The following is a 21,050-nucleotide window of genomic DNA, read 5'->3' on the forward strand; positions in this document are numbered from 1 at the left end:
CAACAACCTTATAATTACTCCAAAATACCTTAAAGAAGGAAGCCTGTACAGAATAAAATGTTCCAAAATATGCATCCTGTTTGCAACAAGACTCAAGTAATACTGCAAAAAACGGAGCAAAGCAATTACATTCTTCTCTAGATGTGGAAAGCTTTTGTTCCAAGACTCCCAGCAGTAATGGCTGCCAAAGGTGCTTCTATAAAGTATTGACTCTTGTGTAAATGAGATATTTCTGTATTTCATTAACAATACATTTGCTAAAATTTCTAAAAACATGTTTTCACTTTGTCATTATGGGATATTGTGTGATGGGTGGGCTTTTTTATTTTAATTTAATCCGTTTTGAATTCAGGCTGTAACACAACAAAATGTGGAATAAGTCAAGGGGTGTGCATACTTTCCAAATGCACTAGAAACAGCATATCTCTTATGCAAAACACTGATAACAACATTATTTTTTATTTGCGATCTGCTGAATATGGTTTTATTGTAACTAAAATGTTGTTCATGGCATTATAGGAAAGCAGTGCTATTTCAGAGGGACAACCCAGCTAGCACATAATGTTCTGAGAACCATATGTTTCCTAGAGCTTGGTGAGAACGTGGTTGTCCTATGGTTATTTTTGCATACAACCTTCCCACAACTTTCTCGGAATGGTGCAAGATAGTTGTTTGTCTGTGAAACATTTTCAGCACATTTAAGGAACTTAACAAAAATACATTATTTTCTTGGCATTTCATTACTTTAACAGGATGTTTCCTAAAAGTTCAAACATGGTTACATTTCATTTCAATTTTGGCAATGCTCTAAGAACGTTCTCCAACTGGTTTGACATTAGGAATGCTCTAAAATATTTCAGAGAAGGTTAAGTAACAACATTCTTCTGTGGGAATTTCAGTACTTCAGTATAACGTTTCCTTCTGGTTCTATTTACAGTCATGTTCTGAAATGGTTCCAAAAACGTTAATAAACAATATTCTTCTGTGGAAATTTCAGTTCTTCAGCATTACATTTCCTGCAGGTTTCCTCATGGTTCTATTTAAAGGATAATTCTTTATAACCGGGTTATTATGCTTTTAGTATAAGATTTTTATACATTTTTATGTTTTATGGGTTTTCTTAGTCATACTGCACAATTCCTTGTTTTTGTTATTTTGAAGCTTCCTTATTGCCCTTGTCTACAGCATATTACGATTCCAAGGGTGCATATCTTCACCCATTATGCTATGCTCTGCCTCATTAGCCTGCAATTTGCTTAGCTAGCTGGCTATCAAGCCCAAATGAAGCTTATGTCATAACTTATGAGTGCATTTCACATTACTTTTGGGTTGTAAATATATTATAAATAATGCATGAATGTCATGCTAAATATATGTTAATGTCATTGTCACCAATTAACTGTAATACACCCTGAAAATAATTTGAAGATAGATACTAAGAAGGTAATTACACTAACCATAACACAGAGTTACCGTATCTAACCAGTTAGCATGCTAGTTATCCTGACTGCTAAATCCGAAATAATAGTATTTGCAACAATAACAGCCAAGTTTCATCTTAGCAACTGTCTTATAAACAACAGTCCAAACAACATGAAACAGTAGGCCTAGCTAAATAGCTACACCTGCTGCATCTGAAATAAAGGGTTTTCAACTATGACAGTGACTTTCCAAGCATCCATCCAACAACACTTAGATGCCTATTGGATATGGACGAAGCCATCGTTGACATCACCCTGCATGCTAGCCCAGTGCTGCCCCCTCTCAAGGAGTATCTATGAAAATGCTCAGTGGCGCGTTTGATGATTAGGAAATGTAATTTCAGCGTGTCGCCATCTTGCTACATGGAGGAGTTTTTGGAAACATTGCATGCGCAGTTTGAGCGACTCTAGGAAGTGATGTTGCATGCTAGCCCAGTGCTGCCCCCTCTCAAGGAGTATCTCAAATTGAAGGCCAACCAAAGTACTGCAGGCTGCCATTAGCAACTAAATTGTCCTTATAACTTTGTATGTGTGTGATTTTAAAGTAATCGGTTCAAGGACATACACTACATGACCAAAAATATGTGGACACCTGCTCGTCAAACATTTCATTCTCATTCCAAAATCATGGTCATTAATATGGAGTTGGTCCACCTTTGCTGCTATAACACTTTCGTGGGAAGGCTATCCACTAGACATTGGAACATTGCTGCAGGGATTTGCTTCCATTCAGCCACAAGAGAATTAGTGAGGTCCGGCACTGATGTTGGGCAATTAGTCTTGGTTAGAAGCCGGCGTTCCAATTAATCCCAAAGGTGTTCGATGGGGTTGAGGTCAGGGCTCTGTGCAGGCCAGTCAAGTTCTTCCACACCGATCTCGACAAACCATTTCTGTATGTATCTAGCTTTGTGCACGGGGGCATTGTCATGCTGAAACAGGAAAGGGCCACCAATTGTGAAAGTTCTCCCACTTAAAAAGATGAGAGAGGCCTGTAATTTTCATCATAGGTACACTTCAACTATGACAGACAAAATGAGAAAAGATATTCCAAAAAATCACATTGTAGGATTTTTAATGAATTTATTTGCAAATTATGGTGGAAAATAAGTATTTGGTCACCTACAAACAAGCAAGATTTCTGTCTCTCACAGACCTGTAACTTCTTCTTTAAGAGGCTCCTGTGTCCTCCACTCGTTACCTGTATTAATGGCACCCGTTTGAACTTGTTATCAGTATAAAAGACACCTGTCCACAACCTCAAACAGTCACACTCCAAACTCCACTATGGCCAAGACCAAAGAGCTGTCAAAGGACACCAGAAACAAAATTGTAGACCTGCACCAGGCTGGGAAGACTGAATCTGCAATAGGTAAGCAGCTTGGTTTGAAGAAATCAACTGTGGGAGCAATTATTAGGAAATGGAAGACATACAAGACCACTGATAATCTCCCTCGATCTGGGGCTCCACGCAAGATCTCACCCCGTGGGGTCAAAATGATCACAAGAACGGTGAGCAAAAATCCCAGAACCACACGGGGGGGACCTAGTGAATGACCTGCAGAGAGCTGGGACCAAAGTAACAAAGCCTACCATCAGCAAGGGCATTGATGAAACGTGGCTGGGTCTTTCAGCATGACAATGATCCCAAACACACCGCCCGGGCAACGAAGGAGTGGCTTCGTAAGAAGCATTTCAAGGTCCTGGAGTGGCCTAGCCAGTCTCCAGATCTCAACCCCATAGAAAATATTTGGAGGGAGTTGAAAGTCCGTGTTGCCCAGCAACAGCCTCAATACATCACTGCTCTAGAGGAGATCTGCATGGAGGAATGGGCCAAAATACCAGCAACAGTGTGTGAAAACCTTGTGAATACTTACAGAAAACGTTTGACCTCTGTCATTGCCAACAAAGGGTATATAAAGTATTGAGATAAACGTTTGTTATTGACCAAATACTTATTTTCCACCATAATTTGCAAATAAATTCATTAAAAATCCTACAATGTGATTTTCCGGATTTGTTTTTTCTAATTTTGTCTGTCATAGTTGAAGTGTACCTATGATGAAAATTACAGGCCTCTCATCTTAAGTAGGAGAACTTGCACAATTGGTGGTTGACTAAATACTGTACATCGTCAAATCACGTCATCATGAAATTACTTTACCCTACAAAACCATTGTGTAAGCCTAGGCCTAATAACTGGCCTGCTGAAATAGTTACCCTGAACCACTGGCTTTCGTTTGTGGCAGGCAAACTGGAGGGCATTGCTTTACCCACCATGCATTACATGTTTAACCCTATGCTGAAGGTCCAGCAGGTCTGTATCTCAGTCTTAATATCTATTAGTGTATATTCTTAAACAATTATTCTATATTTGATTATAGACTGTAGGCTGGGAAATGTGTAATTATGTTTAAAGTACCTGTCCAGTGTTTCCAGATTTATGAATTATGACTTAACCTATAAATTACTTACAATATGAGTGAAATAGTTTTCCTTAAAAAAAAAAGTTAAAAGGAGATTGTGTTGGAATTGTGTGGGCGTACCAACAGAATGATATGGGTGTTTACGATCCTAAAAAAATATTCATGTGAGTAGACCACTGATTGGCCTAAGAAATTCCAGCCTTTAGCTATGGCCATGTAAGCGCAAAAATTAGCAGTATATCTATAAATACACAGTTTAAACTTTTAGTACTTGCCCACATGATCACATCTAAGACACCCTGTTCATGAAACAATAACATTTTATTGAGATCATTTCAGTGTTAAGTACTTCTGTTTGACATTCTCGGAATGTGTACTCATATATAGCCATTGTTTTCAAATGTTCCGCGCATGACACTTCATTCCTGAAACAAGTGACTGATATCTGGAGTGCCACTCAGACTTCACCCAACATCAATGCAACCCTGACACAAGTGGGACAACAGTAACAATAGTTTTTAAAGGGGAGTTTAACATCCCAAAGGGGAGTGTATCTGAATAGGCATATGTAGAACTGATTCTATGACGTAATAACGCTGCATTCATAACCAAGTGGGAAGGTGGTATTTACCAGATACGACTGGGAAAAATCCACTTGAAAACTGCCACAACTGGTAATTACTAGTGGGGAACTGTCATCCTCGAGCACCTTCTCCCACATGCTGACCTCTGACATTGCCTACTAAGGAAATTACCTCGATAACAGCATTTTCTTCCTTAAAATGCCACAAAATGTTTTTTTTAACACCAATGTTTATATGACAGATGTTAGTTTGTTGGCCATTAGCCAATCTGCGTTTCTCAAAGCATGTGAATGCATCCAACACATGACTTTACAATGGGTAATTACTACCGAACCCAGCAAATGTCACTGCTGGCGGGAGGAGACTGGTGAGATGAACCACTGCAGTAGGTTACACCACTAAGAGCTTATAAAAACACAAATACTGTCATATGCCACCAAATGAGGGGGAAGAAACAATCCTGGTAGGTTCAGGATCACAAATGTGATTTGTTTGTTTTACTCATACTATGATGACATTGTACAAAATGGGTTGTTCAAGACTGCAGAGTTAAAAACCAACAATCACTCCTGTCCAATGATCCCGAACATACCCCGTCGTAGTGGCCACCGTTAACATTCACTGACTACACCCAACACTACAGGGCCAATATTCATAAGGTTGTGGAAATCACATACTGTTGTAACTGTTGAGAACCATTTGGGAGAATTTAGCAAATATATCCACACTTCTGAACATAGTGAATACAATGGTGGTACTCTTGTTACTTGGTAATAATACGTGCAATAACAATGAGTTAAAGTAATTAAAATTCACGTTTTCATTACTGAATATCTAACAGTAACTTTACAACACCCCACCAAACAGACCCACAAACATAATTAGTTTCTCTTCTCAGTAAGTTAATTGTTCCCTGAAAATGACTACTAGCCTATTCATGGTTGTAAGTGCATGGCTGGCATAGGCAACATAGAATGATGTTCAATTGAAACTTCAAGTGCCAGAGAGGAAACCAGATCAGTGCAGAATAACAATAAGAGGGCAGGAGGAGAATAAATAAACCTGATGACCTGTAGGCACGGTGTGATTCAAAATGTTAGAAGACCAGAAATCCCATGAGCCTCGAATGCAACCCGGTTCAACCCTGTTTACTGCTGCGTTCATAACCAAGTGGGAAGTCAGAATATGCCACATACAACTTGGAAAAAGCCACCTGAAAGGCTGGTAATTACTAGTGGGAAACAATCCACATTAATTTATATAAATGTTGCATTTAATTGTCAATCTATTAATATGGCTTTTGAATACTATAATTTGTATGCAAACATGATAGCTTTACTTTTAGTTTAAGGTTTACGCAGCTTGTTTGCCATTAGGCTTTTCTCAAATTCAAAGCATGTGAATGCATCCAACTAGTATTTAAGACCTCACAACTGGTAAATTCCCACCTCCCATTTGGTTACGAACGCAGCATGCCATCATCAGCTTCACTGTGTACCCAACAGTGTGTAACCCTGCTTGTATGGGCAGTCCGCTGAGGGAAGGATGCGTTCTTGTGACAGCAAATGAGTGGGCCAATACAGGAGGTGGCTGTGCTGGCAGATTAGGGGGAGGTCTCCCTTTTCAGAGAAAATGTCTGAGTTCCATTGAGATGGCGGCTGATCATTTCTCTGCGACTGCAGCTGCCATGGGGATGCGGATTGTGGCCTGTGCCGTCGCTGCCAGCTCCTCGATCTCTGTGTTTAACCGCCTGATGACCCACTCCATCGCCTCTCGTCCCTGAACAAAATACCAAACACACATGGGGAAGTTATGGGCTGAACAAGGCCATACATGGATGAGATTGTTTTATCTCATACTATTTCCATTCAAATATTCCATCCAGACTGCAGGTGTAAAGTGAGAGGACTTACCTTGCCTGCGTTTGCCGAGATGGTTTTGGCCATGAGCCCCTCCAGGTAACTGCTCAGACTAATTCCTTTCACAGAGATAAGTGCCTCTTGTGTCAGTATGGTCCTAAACACAAGAAGAAACAGAAGAAAAAAGTTTAGCTGTGAAAATCGAACCTATTTATTAATTTTGCTGTAATTAACCTTTAAAATCAACCCATAAAGAAAAGGTGTGTGTGTGTGTATCTAGCTCTTACTTTTCGGGATCCTGCGGATGCGGCCTGTATGTTAACTTCTCGTCCACAGATACTATGTTAGTACATGAAATCTGAAAGCAGAGGAAAGTGCATCAATGTCAGTTTACAGGGCTAAAGCTAGCTACAATATCCACAAATGTACACTGAACAAACAAATGCAACAGGTAAAGTGTTGGTCCCATTTCTCATGTGCTGAAATAAAAGATCCACAAGCTGTTCCACAAGCTGTTCCACAAGCACAAAAAGAGTATCCCTCAAATGTAAACAAATTTGCACACCACATCCTTGTTAGTGAGTATTTCTCATTTGCCAAAATCATCCATCCACCTGACAGGTGTGGCATATTATGAAACTGTTTAAACAGCATTTTCAGGAATGTCCACCAGAGCTATTGCCAGAGAATTTAATGTTAATTTATCTACCATAAGCCACCAACATCGTTTTAGAGAATTTGGTAGTACATCCAACTAGCCTCAACTGCAGACCATGTGCAACCACGCCAGCCCAGGACCTCCACATCCGGCTTCTTCAACTGCGGGGTAATCTTGAGACTAGTCACACGGACAGCTGATGAAACTGGGTTTGCACAACTGAAAAATTTCAGCACAAACTGTCAAACCGTCTCAGGGAATCTCATCTGTGTGAACATCCTCACCAGGGTCTTGACCTGACGGAAGTTCGGCATCGTAACCGACCTCAGTGGGCAAATGCTCACCTTCGATGGCCACTGGTATGCTGGAGAAGTGTGCTCCTCACCTCTTGAATCCCGATTTCAACTGTACCGGGCAGACGTTGTTGTGTATGGCGTTGTGTGGGCGAGTGGTTTGCTTATATCAACATAGTAAACAGAGTGCCCCATGGTGGCGGAGGGGTTATGGTATGGGCAGGCATAAGCTATGCAAACAATTGCCTTTTATCGATGGCAATTTGAATGCACAGAGATACCGTGACGATATCCTGAGGCCCATTGTCATTGCATTCATCCACCGCCTCATGTTTCAGCCTGATACTGCACAGCCCCATATCGCAAGGATCTGTACACAATTCCTGGAAGTTGTAAATGTCCCAGTTCTTCCATGGCCTGCATACTCACCAGACATGTCACCCATTGAGCATATTTGTGATGCTCTGGATCGACATGTACAACAGCGTGTTCAAGTTCCTGCCAATATCCAGCAACTTGGCACAACCATTGAAGAGCGGGACAAGATTACACTGGCCACAATCAACAACCTAATCAACTTTATTCAAAGGAGATGTGTTGCGCTGCACGAGGTAAATGGGTCACACCAGATACGGACTGGTTTTCTGATCCACGCCACTACCTTTAAGATATGTGACCAACAGATGCATATGTGTATTCCCAGTCATGTGAAATCCATAGATTAGGGCCTAATAATTTAATTTCAATTGACTGATTTCCTTATATGAACTGTAACTCGGTAAAATCTTTGAAATTGTTGCATGTTGTGTTTATATTTTTGTTCAGTATACATCCGACAATAGGTTTGAACTCACATTTGTAGATTGCAGCTCAAAAGTCTTTTCCTTGGGGTCCACCACCGAATGTTCCTGGATGTATGTGTTGGTTCGTGTTATACCAATGAGCTGGGATAAAAATAAACATTAACATCACAGTCAGTGACATGTTTGACATCAATGACAAAAACAATACATCCTCAGATCTGTTGATTCACAAGTTAAGGTTTAAGAAACATTGACCCAATAACTTAATGCGGTCTTGATTACACCAACACCAGTCTGAACCGTCAAGCTGAGACCACCTTCAGTAAAAGGTCTAGCAGAGCTGAGGTCATGGCAGTGTGCAATCATGCAACTACCACAGAGCTGTACAGACAGCCAACTGTTCTGAGCATTACCCACTTCACTGGAATGAGGATCATTCAATATTTTGCCTAGTCTAACAGCAAACCTACACATACTGACTAAGCCCCTGAAATAAACCTGACTGCTCCGATTGAATTTGTCAACATTAGTACACTCAACTTCTGATAAAAGCAATGGATTTGGATTGTTGTGTGTGCAGAAAAGTATATCAATATCTACAGCAGTGAGAAGAATATGTATCCTCATTGGGACTGGTGACCTGCAATGCACTCATCAGGATAATCATATCAGCGGCAATATTGGAGACAGGCATCCAGTGATCTGAGGACTTACAGTCTTGGCCAAGGAGGGCAGTCCCCATTCTGTGCTGAGCAGTCTGTTGCTGTATAGCCGGCCCTGTGTGTCCACATGTCTGTTCAACACATCCACCCCTACCACGCCAGGGTTCATTGGGTTGGGATACTTCTGCATTGCTGCCTTGGTCACAGTCTCCCACGGGTGGCTGTGTGGGGGGGGGGGAGAAAGACAAGACAGGAAATCAATATGACTGTAATACTATCATAATGTGTGCATTTCATAATCTTATCACGTGGACATCATGGCATGCGCCAAAATGAATTCATTTGAAAACCTGTCCTGACATTTATCTGACTAAACTTCACGGTGAAGGACGTTTCTGATGAACTCCAATGACTGAGTGGAGCAGAGACCAGGCTTAGGGGAATTCAGCTCTGACTAGTGATTAGCCCAAGGTCAATACTTACATATTAAAAACATATTATGAAACATTTACCTTGTACCCATGTTTGTTCTCTGTAGTTGCATGCCTTTGTTTGCTATAATCCATACTTTATCCATAAACGTTAATCAAATTCAACCATCGACTTGTTCCTTGTTGAGATTCAAGTGACATGTGCATTTGCGCTGAGCAGTCATCTTCGAGCAAAAGCAATGAGCAAACCGCCAATGGTTGTATTTGTTTAATGTTTATTTAAAAAGTAAGGATTTCAGCAATCAAACAGACATGGAACTACAGAGGACAAACATACAAGGTAAGCGTTTCAGAATTAACTTTTTTTATTTTTTTTTTAAAGTATTGACCTTGGGTGAATCGATGTAGTTGGAGCTGAATTCCACAAAGCCTGGTGTCTGCTCCACTCCATTGGTGGAATTAATCAGAAACTTCCGTCACCATGGAGTAGTTTAGCCAGCTAGACATTATACTGTGGGACATGGATTTTGAAATATTCATTATGGGTTCAGTAATACAAGTAAATGTACTTGGTTTGACCTTGACCATGTATCCTTTTTAATGTACAATTGCAGCTTTGTTTACAAATCGCATGCTAGGTTTCCATCTAATTGGCGACATGATTTATGCAAATATTCTAAAATGTGCATTTACCCACCAGAGATGAGTGTCCATCAAATTGACTTGATGTAGATAAAAAGCTGTGCGTGATGACGTAGTGCAAATACACATATGTTTTGCAGTTAAATTCCCATGTACAGAATAAAAAAACAAGTTAAATGGGCTTTGCATTTTCAACTCTATTGATGGTTCTCACAACAAAATAATGGTGTTATATAGCGAGTGTTGGTATTAGCAGGTGCACTATAGCCAACAGGTTGCAGATGTAGGCTGGCCTACCCCCACTCTATTATGAGATAACGGACTAAAGAGCAAGATTATTTTTATTTGTCAAACAGGCAGCCAAGCATCGATGATCATGTCACCAGAATAAGACCCACAATATTTATTGGAAAGGAGCATCAATTGAGCTCAACATCTGGCACTTTTTCAAACCTGTGAAGTTCTTCCTAACTTATTTTAACTGCATGCTTTCCCGACTAGTCGTTGTGGGAGGACCACACATCGTCGCGTGACTCCAAGTTCTTCGATATTATATCAATATTTCTCACAATTAATTTTAAAGATACGGTAGACAAGGTGGGATCTCTTTGTATTTTGTCAACATTTGGAAAGTATACAGACAAAATGTTACAATCAGTCCAGTAATAAAAAATATAAAAAAAGACATGTACTTGACTCGCATAAATTGGTGGGATGGAAACCTGGTTAGAGGTATAAAATCCCCAGAGTATTAAACCCTGGTTATTGGGACATAAGAACCATGATCCCACCATTGTGCCTCCAGTACAGTAGGTAGCTAGCTGGAATAGAACGCCCTTTATTCGAGTCTCAGAGTGAATACCTGTCTTTTTTTAAACATTTAACAGCAGCCAAAGTGAAATGGTATGGCCTTTAACTGCCCCCTTACGATGAAATCGGGGAAGCGACAGTGGATCCGTCCGTTAATCACGCGTTCTCAGACAGCACTGGGACGATTGAGGAAACTTGTGTGAACACAATTACACCGATTGGCCCAAGGTGGGAGCTAGTAATTAACTTAAATGTGTTAGTGTGACTCTCTCAATTGGCCCGAGGGGTTGCGCTGCATCGTCCGCGGGTTACGCCATGTTTACTGTTGCCATATTTTAGCTTGTTGGCTTGGACTGTTGCCCTTCTTATTATACCTCAGTGACCGTTACGTAATGAGAGAAACACCTTTAACGCCATTTCTATACAGCTACGACCGGAAGTGACTTTTTCCATGGCAGGTTACGAGAACATAATGAATTCGCAAGTTCGACCACTGCTGGATACTTCGACTGGAATGCATTGACATAGTTAATTAGCTACTTGTAATGTGGCTAACTAGCAGCGTTAGCTAACTAGCTAGTATTATTTGGTTAGTTAAATACTGTTTAGTAACGTTAATATAATTATGGCTGCCTGTTTTCTCGATAGCCATTCGTAGAACAATAGCTAGCAATAACAATGGACAGAGTTTGATGTGTTGGCTAGCCGAGTAGCTTGTTAGCCAGCTAGCTACAACGTTAGACGCTCTAACTAAACACTCACTAATTTGGCAGAAGGCTAGCGTTAGCTGGCTAAAGTCAAAGAGCTAACGTTGGCCGGTTGGGAACCTAGCTACCACTACCAGCGCTAGCATGCTACAAACTTAAATAAGCTAGCAAGATAACGTAATATCAAACGTATTTAAAATACGCACTTTATAAATCCTTATTAATAATTTACTCACTTGAATATGTGTTCGGAGGTCCAGATCTTCATGTTTTAGACGGTTTTGTCAGGGCTTGCGAGTCGGCCACTTACGACAGCTTGACCTCAGCTGTGAAGGAAACGACGTTGCCCACTAGTGGAAAAATTATGGTCCGTCCCCCTCCACCCACTTCTATAAAAAAAAAAGATCAACCAATCAGAGAAAAACATGACCGAGTACACTGCACTGAAATTTTTCTGACGCGTATTTTTGAGTAAGAATTTATCTCGTACATATCTCCTTACATAACGTGAAAGGCTGTGCCTACCAAATTTAACGGGCTGTCAATCGCAAACCACAGACAATGTCCCGCCCCCAGGAAGCGAGTCAAGAGAAGATTGCGGAGAGAAGGCACATATAGAACAGTGGGTTAGTTATACAAATCTTTGGAGAATGTTGAGACACAGATAGAACAATGAGCTAGTTTTATATATATATATATATATATATACAAATTGGTTAAGAGATATTAAAGAAAGGAGGATATAGGGATCCCATTGGTCAATGAATGGAGGAATGTATAGCACCCCATCCAACAGACTGTCGACCAATCGCGTTCACGTTGTCATGCTGCGTGACGCGGTTGCTAAACTAATCCTCACGAAATGCCTTCTCAAAGGCAGGGTGTAAATCGAGAAACCTGCCTATTTTCTTTGAAAGTACATAATATCGCGATTCCAAAGCTATATGATATTACAGAAAACAAGCTAATTATCTGACGTCTCTGAAAGGATGTGTAATGTTGTACTTCTTGTTGACGAAAGTCTTCGTTGATGTTTAACTGCGGTTGGCATCCAATATGTTGCATTACCGCCCCCAATTTAGATCCATTACACGTTGTGATACAAAATGGGAAAGGGGAACCCACTGTTCCTAGGCTGTCATTGTAAATAAGAATTTGTTCTTAACGGATTTGCCTAGTTAAATAAAGGTTAAATACATTTTTTTAAAGTATTGAATACATTGCAAGGTGAGGGGTTTTCACAACAGTAGCCGGGCTATAAAAAGTATATTGTCCTGCTAATAGGAAACATTTGCATGATGGGCTACATTCTTTATTGTAACCACAATGTCACACATAATTTGTATCTACCTTTCCAATTACTTTTAGAGTTTGGGATGTACAAATGTGGGCTTTTAATTATTAGTTACATTGTTTTAGTTCGAACGTGCAGACTTTTTTTCTTTAAATTATTGTTTTAAAGTTGGATGCTAAATATTTGACCAGTTGCAATTGTAAGTAGGCCTAATACAATTAAAATAAAATCTACTTATATTAGGCTGTTAAGCCTCATAGCCTACCTCAGCCAGTTAAGTTATTTTGTATAGGTCTAGGCTCCATCTCCATCTGTTGGTGTGCAACACTTGCATAACAAGTTAGCTATATTTTCAGCACCAGCCACTATTCACCTGATTACGCTGCGGTTGCCACCAGTTAAAACGCTGCGGTTGCCACCATTGATGGGGTAGGAGTGGTAAACACTGTTGAAGTGTATAATTGTAATACAATTGTAATACATACAGTTGAAGTCGGAAGTTTGTAGTAAGTTTGTTTTTAACTGACTTGCCTAGTTAAATAAAGTTTCAATAAAAAAATACAATAATTTAATGTAGGTAGACCGTGAATGGCATCACACACCAGTACAGTAGGTGGCGGTATATGCACTTAAAATTCGGATGCGATCCGCCAACCAAATCCCCCAAAAGAAGACGGGTCCACGCTAACGACGTCATCACGCACATTTCCGAGTTGTCCTTGAACGAAACATTGCTGGCAAAATGGTTGCATACTGGAGACAAGCTGGCCTTAGGTAAATGTATTGTATATTTAACACAATATTACATTTAGCTTGTATTCTGATTGTAAGGTGATGCACTTAAATTATGTAGTTACTAAATTGCATATTTGCTTGAGAGCTCTGGTGTGATGGATATGACTATCCAGCTAGCCGGAATGCTAACACGTTCAATGAACTTGACAAGCTAACTAACGTGTTTCCCGTGAGTTATATCAATTGTCGTAATTGGTGTGGTACCACTCTTTTTGTTATACGTATCATCGTGGTTTAAGAACACATGGCAATGAATTAAGTATCATTCAGATGCTAGCCTCGGCATGTTGGCTAAAGTGTGATTATCTGTGTCCTCTGCAGCTACATTCGCTTCTCTGCGATCTGCGCAAGTGCAGTGCGTGCGGCACTGAAACCCCAGTTCAAAGTCGAGGCACTGAAGGTTGCCGAGTCCAGCGTCAAAGTCTACGTACCAAAGGCTGTAGCATGTAAGTGTTGAAAAGACAAATCAGAAATCACTACAGTATTTGGGATAAGAGGTGGGGATGCTGGACCTCAATTCATCTACCACCCACTAACCATCACACCATATTGCCTCATCTGCTCTTGCTATCACACCTGATATTTTTTTTGTACTTACTGCAGCTGCCAAGTAAGCATGTCAAGTATTTGTCATTACCATAGACGTAGAACACTACAGAACTGCAGATTATTAACACACCTTAATGCCCATAGTGGGACAATATCAGCTCTATATCAGATTGTTTATGGTCATTACTCTGATAATCTGTAGTTCTCAACAAATAGCTAGCTACCATCACTAGTTTCTAAGATCAGTTTAACTTGACACACTTTATCTTGCAGGATCTGAGTACGTCATCATGTAATGGATGTTCTTCGGGACCAAGAGGATTTGTCATTGTCCCGGCCAACATATCTTTGTGATGGATGACAACGCAAGGGTTACATCTAGATTTGTCGAGAGATGGAAAACTTAACATAATAGATTTTTCCCCTTTATAATTTGTAATTAAGAAAATGAAATAAAACTCCCATCTAAAAATAATTGTCTGCTAGATTAACTCATGCTTTATCTGGCAATATTAACTGTGAACACGTAAAAGTAGGCTAAAAGCTCTGAACTTGGCCTTGTAGTTCAAATATTTTATTCATTGAATTAAATACTGTACATGAACTACAGTGTGAAATGAGAATGAATACTTTTAGATGAGCTTTTCAGTGGAATGAAACGGGGTCGTGTTCAGAATGTTGAGAGAGAGAAGCAGGTCTGTTCTACATAATGTATTTCTATCAGCTTTATACAAAACATCTATGATGTTGCAACTAAACTTAAATTAAATTGTTTAACATTTGGAACACTTCTGATTGGCCTATGGTCTTCCGTTGTAAAATCATAAGTCACTGAAAAATGCATGCATTGTGCAGGAGTACAATCAAAAGTGCAACTCCAGGGGTGTATTCATTACATCTTGCAATGGAAGCTGTTTGGTTCTTAAACGAAACAGGGAGGGACCTACCTGAATTTGTCCAATAGAAACTAGTTTGTTACAAAACCTTTGAGTGAACGGTTTCTGTTGCAAAATCGGCATGATGAATACACCCCAGATAAGAACCAAAACCCAAATCGTCCTCTTCATAACAAATGTCATCATGCTCTCTAGTCGCTCTTCTCTCTGGTAATCTTGATCATGGTCTCCGGTGAGCGATACAGGAAGATGAGCTTCTCAAACAGTGTTTCCTCCAGCTCCATCTCGCCAGTCTCTCGCACAACAAAGATGTCCGTGCAGAGCTTCAACACCCGATCCACACACGGCAGCTCCTCAAACATAATTGAGCGGGATATCCCATTGAAGAATTCCCTGACAAACTTCCCGACGACCAGCACCACAGACATGTACAGGCCCACGATTCTGCCGTAGCAAGGTGGAATCAGGTTGAAGGTCGAGGCCAGGCAAGCAACATTATCATATGGGATTCCATGGAAAGGGGCAGAAAGAGACTTTATTTAGCAGTGAGAACAAATCAACAAGTTAAAGGGATATTCCTCTCAAAATGTAAATGGCTCCTGGGGAAGCATTGCATGGATTTTGTTTTTTAACCTACCCCTGTCCCGCAAGAGCATCCAGGCTGGGGGGACTGACTTTGTCGTTGAACACCACTATCTCAATTTTGTGGCAGCTGCTCTGGATGTGCCCCTTTCCAGGAGTGCATTCCTGCACTATCCACCACTGACCCCCCTCTGCACTTCCGTTGTCTTCTGCGCGCTGTAGTTTGATGGACAGGGGCAAGAAGAAGGCAAAAGTCTGCAGGTCCTCAGGCCGATCTGAGTGTTCTGCGGTGTTAGATGGGACAGGGAAGATTTGAATCAAACGAGAAGCAGAGACCATGACATTTTTAAGATGCCATAGTAATACACGCATCTGCATTTGTTATGTTGATGTTCTATACCAGGGGTATTGAACTCTTACCATAAGAGGTCCAAAGTTGAGTTTGAGGGTTCTATACAGTATGATGGTTGAATAGTGTCACTAACCTACTTTCAGACGGGTGGCCATATTGGACACAGGTCCTCCGGAACCTCTGAGGAACTTGGGCAGGAGAGACTCAATGATCCTATCAGAGAGAATGAATGAGAGTTGTTGAGCATATCGACACCAATATATAATAACCGTTGTGATCGTCTCTTTTATAGTTGGGGTTATTCTGAATGTAATAAGTTCCTTTACATCTAGCTTTCAGAGTTAAGGTTATGTTATTGATGTAATGTTGACTGTGGCTGTGAATTCCAATAACATTTGATGATATAGTGAGAGTGCTGTGATGAGACTCACACAGAGTCACTGCGTGTCCCTTTGAGCATCTGAACGATCTGATCCCTCAGGGTCCGGTCCTCATACTTCACAGTGTGTTCCCCCATGGTCTCCACGTTCATCGACAGAGACGCATTCCTTGGGAGGAGGGGCACATGTACAAACTCAGTGATATCACAACCACTCACTCACTGGTTATGTCTAGTTGTTTATGGCTGTATCATATGGTGTATGTTTATTTCACCAATCATACGGTCTTGGCAGTTACACAAAGTCAAAAAAAGACAGTCCTTGAGCCTCAACGGTGTTACACCCTGTTCATGTATAACCAACCCAGAGCCCTATCCAACGCTTGTTCGTAGCTGGTCCTGCTACACTGCATGTACCTGAGTAGTACCCATCGCAGGGTGATGTAGATATGGGTGGAGTTGCTGAGTTCATGGATCATAGCGTCACGGCTGGCAGGGCTGATGCTCCACAGCAGACTGGCATCACTCTTGATCTTTGCAATGACAATGTCCTCGGCCATGTAGTTCCCAAGGAACTGCATAGCTGACTAGGAGAGAATGAGAGAGGTAGAGAGAGAGGAGTACGTCAGAGGTCCTCAAACTTGCAACTTGTTGTAGCGAGATGGAGAACACTTACTGGGTGAGTGGCATAGAGGTTGTTGAGCCGGTTGAGGCCTGCAACTGAGTATGGCACCAGGTTCTGCTCCTGGGCGCTCATTGTGAACATTGGCTGTGAGAAACACACACAGAAAACCACACCAGCATTAACAGTTTCACAGAAGAAGAAAAAACATCACAGAAAACAGAGCGATTGTGAGCTGATGGGGCCATCGCAAACCTCATATCCTGCTATGCTGAGCTGAATAGAGACATCTAGAGGCTGATTGGTCACTCCAGCCACTGACTTGACCAATGACATGAAGAGGAGGGGGAACCAGATGACACTGATGAGGAAGAATATGATGAAGCCACCCATTCCATACTTCACCACCATTTTCTTCTTCTGCCCTGGGATGTGTGGGTATTTCTGTACAAATTCATAGTTCAACACAATTTCAAATCAGTTCAAGTTGAACACAATTATTCTTGATACAAGAATACTTAGTATACTCTAGTGTTCATAGACATCAAACGAAGACAGACAAACAATTCTATAGTGATTCAGTTGGGAACTGTCAACTGCTACCAGCCTATTGGCAGTTCGGCATCCCAGTTACCTTCTCCGACTCCCTCCAGCACTTGAGTATGAAGATGTTGGCATAAATGTCCTCGACACAGATCCAGCTGCCCAGGCTGAGGGTGGTGTCGGTCCAGACCCAGTCCATCACGGCACGCAGCTCTATGAGGAACGGAACCAGGCGAAACCTGAGGAGGAGACATGGACAACCCAATGCAGTGGTATTATGGATTATCTAAGACCCTTACAAGGAAGTGGATGGCTTTTCAACTTGCCTTTGCTTATCTATCATAGAGCATCGACTGTACCCTTGAAAAAGGAATAGGTTGAGGTAGTTGTAGTTCTTGGTCAGGAAGTTTCCCAGCACACAATTTGGGTAGCCACACTTGATCTGGTAGGCGGAGAGGCCAAAGTAGATGCACTTCACAAAGTACCACAACTGTGCCACCTGGTTCATGTTGAACCTCCTAGAACACAAGAGAATGACAATGAAAAAGGTAAATAAGCTCCTTTTTTTATTTTTTTATTATTGCATGTCTATTTACACAGTAGTAAACATGAACTCTGACCTCTCAGTCACCCCAGGGAGTATGAAAAACATCCAAAAGTGGATACCAAACACCAGCACCACTTGGAAGACACATTTTCCCATTAGGGTTTTGCGGAGGTACAGAGCGCGGTCCACAATCATGGTGCCAAACTGGATGAGCAGCATGACCAGGAAGGCCGATGGGACCTGGTCCTCCCCAAGAGCATCTGTGATGTCAGCACCAGCACTGTGTTTCTGTTCCGGCACAAAAAAAAATAAAACAGTGAAAGAAATCCACTAGAAACAAATAGGCCTAATAGCTTTCCAAATTCATTTTTTGACTCAAACAGGCACTTACCCCAAACGCCCAGTATCCAAATATGATGACAATGAAGTTGACCACGTCAATCAGAAACATGAGAGCGTAGACGTCACACACCGGGCTGCACTCTGGGTGAATTATGTCATAGAAGAACTGCCTGATGGGTAGGTATATATGCAGGGCACTGCGAAGACAAAAGACGACCATGGCTGAAAATATTCTTTCATTTTTAAACCAAAAAATCGTCACTTAAAGATGCATTCATGTCCAGTCAAAAGTGCTGCCGCCTGAACTTGTTTTTAAACTGCCATTTATCACTGGAGATGTGTAATTAAAGTATCAGAACACACCGACAACACATATCAGTACATGATAGTGCACTAAATGCTCACACTTCAATGATAGCAGCTTTAGCCTCCAGCATCCTTTCTCTAATCAGCTTTTTGATGCTCTCCTTCCTGGTCAGGGGAACTTTATTGTGGTGCCTCTTCTTCTTGGAGTGGCACTTTGTGAGCCGCATATCACCTGCAAGAATATCCCATCCACATCAAGAGACGGTCGTAGTTTCAGGTTGGGTAACGTTTCACATCTGTCACCATTTCAACTTCAGTACGCTTTCAAACAAATGAGATGTTTTCAGCACTATGCTTATGCTGCTGAATGTATGTACCGTTTGTCTCAGTGGAGTTGGCTTTTCCACATCTGCAAAACAAGGACGCAGTCGAGGCCTGGAGAGGGAGGCAGGGCAGTCTTCGCTTCGGCTCGTCCCCTTTTTTTTCTCCTCCACTCATCTTAATCTTCTCCGTCTTCTTCTTTAACTTCTTGAAGAAGTCTGGCATCTCCACCTCTTTGTTATCCCAAAGACCGTGGCACTACGGAGAGAAGAAGAACGTTTTGAGAAGTTGTGCTTTAGTATACCCTGTATGATGTAACACAGAAACCACCATTCCCGCCAGTACCTTCAGAATGGAGCGATGGAAGAACAGAGCCAGCATTTGTATCAAGTCAAAGAGAACATAGCCATATTTCTTCTCTACCCCAATGATGTTGGGCAGAGCAAAGGGCCGGTCTGCATTGATGCCTCGGTAGACCGAGGTGGTCCAGGGGAAAAAGCCAAACTGGAAAAAATACTTGACCACCACAATCAGCTGGAAGAGATAGGAATCATCAATCAACCCTCCATCTAACCAATCAATCAACCAACCAGCCAATCAACATGTCTCTCCGTTGGGGGTGCCTGCCGTGCCTACCTCTGTGTAGATGATGGCAGTCATCCAGAAGCGCTTGGTTGGGCGAGGCACAGACAGCATGGCCCAGAGGAAGATGAGGATAGGCAGGATCAGGCTGAGCAGGGAGGCAGACACCATGTGGTTCAGGATGATCACAAAGTAGCACAGCATCTCTGACTTCGACACCATGGTGTTGTACAGGGCAAACACCAGTCTCAGGTGCCTCGGGAGAGACTGGAAAAACTTATCAGACTCTTCAATTTCATCGTCTTCAAACATGCTGCAATAGAGGGCAAAAGCAGTATGTGAGTATCCTGAAGTGTAAATTAAATATGTGATACTCAACTTTAATTTACTACGAGGTAATGTGACACAACTGAGTGGTTCCACTTGACTATACCACAATTGTAACCAGAAAAACCACAAAGTCCCAATCTCCCATGACTGACTTGTTGAGCAGCAGCTCACTAGCCGTGAGGTTCCTGGTCTCACTCAGAGGCCGGGGGGAGTCTGGGAAATCGTCGCACTTCTCATTACACTCCAGATAGTCCAGGGAGATAAATCCCGAAAACATCACAGCTTTTTCCCTCTCTTCCTCTTCTTCCTCCCTCCATTCCTCTTTCTCCATTCTATACTCCTCCTCCGCTGTAGACTCCCCCTCCTTTTTACATGCATCCTCTCCTTCACGGTCCTCCTTATCAGGAACAGTATCATCATGGCTGCTGAAAATTTTAATTATAGAAAGTAATAAGATGGAGTCAAAGACATTATTAAGATAGAAGAGTTTATAGAGGTGTATAGAGAGTGAGTAAATATGAAACAATATATACAGTAAGTCTGGTATACAGAGTAGAGAAAAACCATAAGTGCCTAAGTGAAGTCACCACTTAGATAATTCATTTGATGACACAGTAGTAGCAATACAAGGATATTGCAAGGCAGGATCTATAGAAAGACAGGAATACTTATGGGGGAGTTGTTGCTGTATATATTCAGAACCATATCCCTGTAATGCTTAGAGAAGATCTTATGTCAAGTGTTATTGAGGTGTTGTGGTTGCAGGTTCACTTGGCACATCTGGGGCCTTTTCTTTTGGGGTGTTGCTATAGGCCACCAAGTGCTAACAATCAGTATTGAAATAATATGTGTGAAATGCTTAATAGTGTATGTGATGTAAACAGAGAGGTCTACTTTCTTGGGAACCTGAATATTGACTGGTTTTTATCCAGCTGTCTGCTCAAGAGGAAGCTTATCACTGTAACCAGTGCCTGTAATCTGGTTCAGGTTATTAATCAACCTACCAGGGTGTTTACAAACACTACAGGAACAGGATCATCCACATGTATTGATCCCAGTTTTGCTAATACTGTAGAACTTTGTTCTGAAGCTGTATTACTACCCATTGGATGCAGTGATCGCAATATTGTGGCTACATCCTGTTAGAACTGTTAAGGCTCCATGGGTTGATGAGGAATTAAAAAACTGTATGGTTGAAAGAGACGGGGCAAAAGGCGTGGCTAATAAGTCTGGCAGCACATCTGACTGGCTGACTTA

The 21,050-nt window shown here is 41.5% G+C and overlaps 3 protein-coding genes across 4 annotated transcripts in view; 1 reads left to right on the top strand and 2 right to left on the bottom strand.

Annotated features, from left to right (window-relative positions):
• Positions 1–4,204: 4,204 nt before the first annotated feature.
• On the bottom strand, positions 4,205–11,747 carry LOC110532053 (PRELI domain containing protein 3B). 2 transcript variants are annotated; one of them, XM_021615652.2, is made up of 6 exons: positions 11,590–11,747; positions 8,816–8,984; positions 8,153–8,242; positions 6,635–6,705; positions 6,402–6,504; positions 4,205–6,267 (listed from the first exon to the last, which is right to left on the bottom strand). In XM_021615652.2, the coding sequence occupies exons 1-6, from the start codon at positions 11,619–11,621 to the stop codon at positions 6,151–6,153; spliced, it is 582 nt and encodes a 193-aa protein (XP_021471327.1). In that variant the 5' UTR covers positions 11,622–11,747; the 3' UTR covers positions 4,205–6,150. The 2 variants fall into 2 exon arrangements, with proteins under 2 accessions (XP_021471327.1, XP_021471326.2); XM_021615651.2 differs by lacking the exon at positions 11,590–11,747 and adding an exon at positions 9,584–9,701.
• A 1,516-nt stretch (positions 11,748–13,263) lies between these two features.
• Positions 13,264–14,779, top strand: LOC110532054 (ATP synthase subunit epsilon, mitochondrial). The gene is made up of 3 exons (XM_021615653.2): positions 13,264–13,421; positions 13,764–13,888; positions 14,265–14,779. Coding segments are annotated over exons 1-3 (159 nt in total). The 5' UTR covers positions 13,264–13,389; the 3' UTR covers positions 14,267–14,779.
• LOC110531168 (piezo-type mechanosensitive ion channel component 2) overlaps positions 14,364–21,050 on the bottom strand; it is a 34,414-nt gene continuing 27,727 nt past the window's right edge. The window contains exons 36-51 of the mRNA XM_036986942.1: positions 19,946–20,218; positions 19,518–19,776; positions 19,227–19,415; positions 18,938–19,139; positions 18,660–18,792; positions 18,304–18,451; positions 17,986–18,200; positions 17,725–17,883; positions 17,457–17,604; positions 17,078–17,266; positions 16,877–16,969; positions 16,618–16,787; positions 16,253–16,369; positions 15,955–16,034; positions 15,525–15,753; positions 14,364–15,331 (exon numbers count right to left, since the gene is read on the bottom strand). Coding sequence (XP_036842837.1) covers positions 15,079–15,331; positions 15,525–15,753; positions 15,955–16,034; positions 16,253–16,369; positions 16,618–16,787; positions 16,877–16,969; positions 17,078–17,266; positions 17,457–17,604; positions 17,725–17,883; positions 17,986–18,200; positions 18,304–18,451; positions 18,660–18,792; positions 18,938–19,139; positions 19,227–19,415; positions 19,518–19,776; positions 19,946–20,218 — 2,857 coding nt within the window. The 3' untranslated portion in view covers positions 14,364–15,078. The remainder of the gene's footprint in view (positions 15,332–15,524; positions 15,754–15,954; positions 16,035–16,252; positions 16,370–16,617; positions 16,788–16,876; positions 16,970–17,077; positions 17,267–17,456; positions 17,605–17,724; positions 17,884–17,985; positions 18,201–18,303; positions 18,452–18,659; positions 18,793–18,937; positions 19,140–19,226; positions 19,416–19,517; positions 19,777–19,945; positions 20,219–21,050) is intronic.

This window comes from Oncorhynchus mykiss, chromosome 9, assembly GCF_013265735.2.
Source record: "Oncorhynchus mykiss isolate Arlee chromosome 9, USDA_OmykA_1.1, whole genome shotgun sequence".
Lineage (NCBI taxonomy): Eukaryota > Metazoa > Chordata > Actinopteri > Salmoniformes > Salmonidae > Oncorhynchus > Oncorhynchus mykiss.